The sequence below is a fragment of the Coenobita brevimanus genome, chromosome 96, assembly GCF_032717465.1.
Source record: "Coenobita brevimanus isolate Jiangsu-jjx chromosome 96, ASM3271746v2, whole genome shotgun sequence".
NCBI lineage: Eukaryota > Metazoa > Arthropoda > Malacostraca > Decapoda > Coenobitidae > Coenobita > Coenobita brevimanus.
The window spans coordinates 23,816,242-23,822,347 of NC_137049.1; the positions used below are offsets into that span (position 1 = coordinate 23,816,242).

A 6,106-nucleotide genomic window follows, 5' to 3' on the forward strand; every position below is an offset into this window, starting at 1 on the left:
AGAATGAAAATGTGTGTGTGTCCCGGGCAGCGGCGCCGGCCGGGGCACAAAGTGCGATAAAACCATTAAAATAATAGTGAGGCGGCCAGTGAGCTGCCGCCTGCCGCCCGCCTCGCACAGCTCCTGACGCCCCTGGGCAACACTGAGCCACTCGTCAGTGCCAGGTCGGCAGTGCCACAGTGTACAGTTGTGAGTGCCACCGCGGATACATGTGGGCCTAAGCACGCATCGCCGCTGCCATGGCCAGCGACTCCGACATGGGCGGGGCAGCGCTCGGGGGCAGCGCCGCTGGCCTAGAGGGGGCGCTGGCTCCCCCGACATTGTACCCTCGTGGTCTTTACGATGCCCCCCGCCTGTACGACCCTCGGCCACAGCAGGAGCGCCGCGTTCCGCCTGACCCAACAAAGTTTTTGTGTGACCCGCTTTACATGGACAGACCAATAGGGGAACGACCCTTGGCTGACAGACCGTACCCTGACCGGAGTTTACTGGAGCGATCTTTTCTGGAGCGCCTTCGGCTGGAGCGAGGCATCCCGGAGCGACTAGGGGCCCAGGAAAGCAACCCGCTTGAAGGCTCCGTGCTGGAACGGTCTCTGGTGGAGAGATCTGTGTTAGAGCGACAGGTTCAGGAGAGAGCACATGCCGCCAGGGTGCTATTCCACTGTCAGCAGCAACAACAACAACAACAGCAGCAGCAGCAGCATTTAGAGGCTCAGATGTCGTTCTTGCGAGGCCGTCACAGCCCCTCCCCTCCCCCGGACCTGTGCAGGGAGGAAGGGCGCGATGACCACTCCATGTTAGTAGACCACCCACACCCTATCATAACGCCCTTCACACACGCCCTGACACACACCCTTCCTAGGCAACAGCTGCAACAACAACAGCAACAACCACAACAAGAGGACGCCGAAGTAGAGGACATCCAGTGTGACCCCCTGGAAGGACGTGACCTGTGTGGGAGGGAAACGCCGCCCCCCAGGGAAGGTGAGACGTCCCTGGGGCCGCCCGAAGATACTGGACGCTTGGGGGACACAGCGAGCCCTCTGCCACATCCTGCATCGCCAGGGGAAGGCCAGGATAAGGTTGGTGAGGCAGGGGAGGGTGATATGGACAAAGGTGGTGGTGAGAGTCGTGGTGATGGTGGTGATGCGTCCAGTGGTGACGGCTCTGGTGGTGACGGGAAAGGCTCATCGGGCGGTCTGGTGAAGCCGCCGTACTCGTACATCGCCCTCATCACCATGGCCATCCTTCAGGCGGACAAGAAGCGAGTGACGCTGAGCGAGATCTGCGAGTTCATCATGACGCGGTTCCCGTACTACAAGGCCAAGTTCCCCGCCTGGCAGAACTCCATCAGACACAACCTCAGCCTCAACGACTGCTTCGTGAAGGTGCCCCGCGAGCCAGGCAACCCCGGCAAAGGCAACTACTGGACTCTCGACCCCGGCGCCATCGACATGTTCGACAACGGATCCTTCCTGAGGCGACGCAAGCGATACAAGCGGCAGCCACCGCCAGACTTCTTCTCCGACCCCCACGTGTTCTCTCTGTTTACTTCCGGCGTGCTGGACCCATTCCAGCAGCAGCAGCTGCAGCAGGCGGCGGCGCTGCTGGGCCCACACCACCCCCTTCTTAGCCGCCCCCCACTTCCCCCCGCCCTCCTCCCACCACCACACTACCTTCCTCCCTTAGCCGGCCTGCCCCTCGCCCTGCCACACTTGGACCTCGCCCGTCAGGTGCGTCCCCTCCTGCCGCTACAGGGGGGTGGCACCCCCCTGCTGCACCCCACGCCCGTCAAGCCTCTAGCTCTGCCGGCGGGACTGGGTCCGCCAGGCATGACGGGTCCTGGTCGGTCGCCATGCGGGCCGCCCTCCCTGCAGCCGCCATCCTCGCCGCCGTCGCCGCCGGCGGGACACACGCAGGCCCCGCCCCGCCCCCTCAACACCTTCACCATCGACGCACTCATCGGCCGCGACGATGTGGCGGGGGGTGAGGGGGGACGCGAATCCCCACGCTCCATCAGTCCACCGCCCTCATCTCCCTCTCACGCCCTCACCGCCATGCCACCATCGCCCCTACACGCCCTGGGTCGTGTCCCTGTCTCCCTTCACCAGTCCTCCGTCAGCCCCGCGGGACAGGCTGGGACGGGTCTCACTAACTTCACTGACTCCGACCACCGGCCCTTCCAACATGCAGCTCTTCTTCACTCCATGGCTCAGTAGCCTTTCCACCTATCGCCACTCCCTCACCAACTCACAACCACACTTCATCTTTTCTAACTCCTTTCTCCTCCTCTCCTCTCTTCACGTCCCTCCCGTCTCCTCTCACTTCTCCATATCCCTATATCGCTCACCCGTTTTACCTCATCCCAGCAGTCCTTTTCTGACCTGCAATACACGCCCACATCCCGTCTCCCTTCCTCTCCCCTCTTTCTCATAAACCTGTATCCCCCTCCCGACCCTTTCCTTTCCCTCCCGTCTCATCTTCCCTTTCCCTTCCACCCAGACCTTCTGTCACTCCTCCGCTCCCCTCCTTTCCTGTCCCACTGACCTCCCCTCTCCCCCTCCCCTCATCTCTCCCGTCATCCTCGAACTCTTCTCTCTCATAAATCTACTACTATGAAAAACTCCACTCCCTTTAAAATTCTACGAGCTTTTATAGCCCTTATCTCTTACGTTATTTTCTTACCCTTTTGCTGTGTCTTTTGTTTCTCTGAACTATTAGCCCATGTAAAAATCTTTATTTATCATATATTAACATCTGATTTGTTAACTGAATATTTCTGTGTCTTCTGAAGTAACTTATTTTACGCCCCAGGATCTTAGTCAGTCAAGTTGTCTTCTTTCCTGTATGCCTAGTTATTGCATTTGTTTTAGTCGATGTTTTTTCCCATCCTGTACCTCACAAACTTTTCATTTATTCCAGTCATATCTTCCGTTCTGTATCTTTATTAGGTTCTCTCAAAATTTTTCTTTTCCTTCCTTCCATGTTGAATTTGATTTTAATTTTGTTTTTCATTCTACCGTATATAAGTTTCCATCGTTTTTCTTGGCTGTTCCCAATTTTCTTTCCCTCTCCTTCATTCCAAGCATATTTTGTCTCCCTTTTCTTCACCTCTAACATTTGTCCTTCATTTTCTTCATGCCTGACTTTTTCCTCCCATTTTCTTCATTTCCTGTTCCCAATATTTTTGCTGTCTTATCCCTTATTCCGTATTTCTACCTTTTCCCTCCCTTTTTTTTTTTTCCTCGTCCATCTCCTCATTCCTCCTTTTCCTTTCCATTCCCCTTTTCCTTCCTCGTACCTGATCCTCTCCTCCTTCCCTGGTCCACAGTTCAGCCTTTTTCCCCTCTCTCCTGTCCTCCCCCCCCCCATATCCCTTTTCCATTGTTCTCTCTCCTTGTTCCTCACTTCTAATTTCTCTTCTTCCGGTTCCTTCGTTCTTCCTTTTCCTCATGCCCCGCTTTCCTCTGCCCTTTCATTCCTTGATTTCTCCTCCGTTGTCCCCTCTTCTTTCCCCCCCTCTCCCCCTCCATTCCCTTTCCTCTTCTTTCCATTTTCCCTCCCCTCCCTCCTTCCAACTCCTCCCTCCCCGTCCTTCATCCCTCCCTAGCTAGTCCCCACCCCCCTCCCTAGCTAGTCCTACTCCACACGGTTTGCTCGACCAAAATATTCCAAGTCGACACAGTTGATCGACTTCTCTGTAATTATCTTAAAAAAGAATATACTATCACTACCTTGTACAAAGATAACCCCCCATGTCCCCTTTATTTATACTCGAATAAAAGTGTAGATTTATTATCATCTTGAGATTATTAGTATTTATTTGTAATTAAATAGGAGGATTCTTGTAAGAAAACGGTGTACATAAAAAAAAGATTGTATCATTGTTTACGTGTGTGTGTTTGTATATGTGCGTGTGTGTATTCCTCCGCCGTTTGGGAGCCACCTGATTGGCGGAGACAGACGCTTTACTATGTAGGGTTTATACGTCCGCACAAAAAACTAGGTCCTGTACATTTTTAATTGTATTTGTCATTAACCTTTTCACTCCGATGACGTGCTTTTCGAATTACTCCTGCTGCCACCGCACGATTCCCTTCAACTCAGGCGAGACTCAGAGAATTGGCTACAACCTTCATAAACCCCTTTTGCGAGGGGTGCTGTCTCAGTCTGAAAGTAAATCGTCTGGTAGCAGCAAGAACAACATGAAAAAAAAAAAAAATGGTCACGGGATTGAAAAGGTTAATTAATTCCTTCACTGCGATGACGTGTTTTTTTTTCTTTTTTTATCATGCGATTTTATTCAGCTGATGGAAATTAATCTTAACAAGGAGGGTTAATGGAGGTTGTTTCTGATCCCCTCTCTACCAAAACCCTATGCCAGTCTGAGTAAAATTGTCTGGAGGTAGCAGGCTTAAAGTATAAAAGACGTCATCGTGCTGAAGGGGTTGATAGTAGATAGGGAGAGAATTGTAAAGATGCTGATGGATTACTGGAATGATTTTTTTTTTTTTTTTGTCTTTTTGTGTACACATTCCACTCAACGGGGTGAGGGGAGACGCTCTCGGGGGCTTTACACATCAAACTGTCAAGTCGAGGACGATGTTTTATTTTGTTCTAGCCATCCTCAGACGGTTTTCCTCAGCTCAGGGGACTACTGGTATTGGAGGGGTTAGTTCTAGCCTACCAGGGTGCTCTCCTAAGCGGCAAAAATCGTCCGGGTGCGGCAAGAATGAGATACAAATGTCATCGCGTTGAAGGGGTATATATGACAGTTCAGAAATCGATCTCATGTAAGAAGCACATTCACTGCATATACACAAGGTCATATTCTCGTCAGGGTTGGTTGATTTATAGCATTTCTCCGTTACTGTTATTTTTTTTTGTAAAGGTTATGGCATCTGTATTTAACCAGATATATTTCATTCAGAGGACGCCCTTATTTATTGTATTTTTGCTACCATCACGCCATTGTATTGAGTTTAGGATTTTTGTTCCATTTTTAACGCTAAGTGTGAGTCTCTCCTAAGTTGAATAAAATCGTCTGGAGAAAAAAAAAAAGGTAACTCTAGTAATACGTCTTGGCACTGAAGGGGTGAAAAGAGATGAAAAAGATACAGAGGGGAACATGAAGGCGAAACAGAGACAGTAAAATGCAGAGTAACAGACGCTCTCAAGCCTCCTACACCCACGGGAATATGTGTCCTATTGCGCCATTCTAAGTGGGTGTGAAAATTTCGTAACATCCATATTGGCGAATCATTTTGCGTATTTCACATAAGCATTCCCTTGTATGTTATATATGTCTTATAAATACCGATATAGTTCACGTCTATAACAAATAATAGGATAGCAAGGCGTAATATCTGTAAAATGAGTTGCTGAGGAGGTGTTGCGAAGTTTCCGGTTTTACATAGAGAATGGGACCTAATATGAAGCAAAAGAGACTGCAAACACAGGCTCACGAAACTGAAAATCACACATAAATTAACAAATCGCTTCAGTAAAGTGACCTATTGTATCTCAAGCCTTGATACCACCAGACAATTTTCCTCTGTTTAGGTGAGACTTTAAAAAATTGGAATATATTAGGTATTTCCTAAGCTGAATATAGGAGTCTGCAGGTAGGCTAGCACACATAACTAAAGCTGTCATGGTACTGAAAAGGTTAATACGATTCTTTTGGTTGTTTTCCCCCCCCCCTTTCTAAAATCGTGTTTCTTATCACCAGGCGATTTTACTCTGCTTTTGGGAGACTCCTTAGTGGAGATAATTTTAACCATGAACAACATCTCTTAGGCTTACAAAATTCATATGAGGTCAGCAAGAATAAAATGCCGGAAGACGTTATCGTAGTGAAGCTGTTAAATACTCAACATAATTGTCTTACGTTCTTCTAAGTTGCTCAGTCATGTCGTGTCTCATCATGACGCAGTATCAGTGATCTCTGTCTTTTAAATATTAATGTCATTTTAAAGTTCATGTGTCATAAGAGTGGAATTTGACATTTTTTCCCATGCAATATGTATATTTTTTCACTGGTTCAGCAATATTTCCATGTCACTACGAATAGATGAGAGAAGATATATGTTTGAAATGTGTATTT

General features: G+C 49.1%; 1 protein-coding gene across 1 annotated transcript; it reads left to right on the forward strand.

Moving 5' to 3' along the window:
* The first annotated feature begins 239 nt into the window (after positions 1–239).
* LOC145413503 (uncharacterized) lies at positions 240–2,219 on the forward strand. Its single transcript, XM_080283199.1, has 2 exons — positions 240–1,116; positions 1,186–2,219. The coding sequence occupies exons 1-2, from the start codon at positions 240–242 to the stop codon at positions 2,217–2,219; spliced, it is 1,911 nt and encodes a 636-aa protein (XP_080139325.1).
* Positions 2,220–6,106: the final 3,887 nt, after the last annotated feature.

Coding starts and splice junctions, on each gene's coding strand:
- LOC145413503 (XM_080283199.1), top strand. CDS start 240: ATGGCCAGCGACTCCGACATGGGCGGGGCAGCGCTCGGGGGCAGCGCC. Junction 1,117..1,185: donor GGAGGGTGATATGGACAAAG/GTGGTGGTGAGA, acceptor GTGACGGGAAAG/GCTCATCGGGCGGTCTGGTG.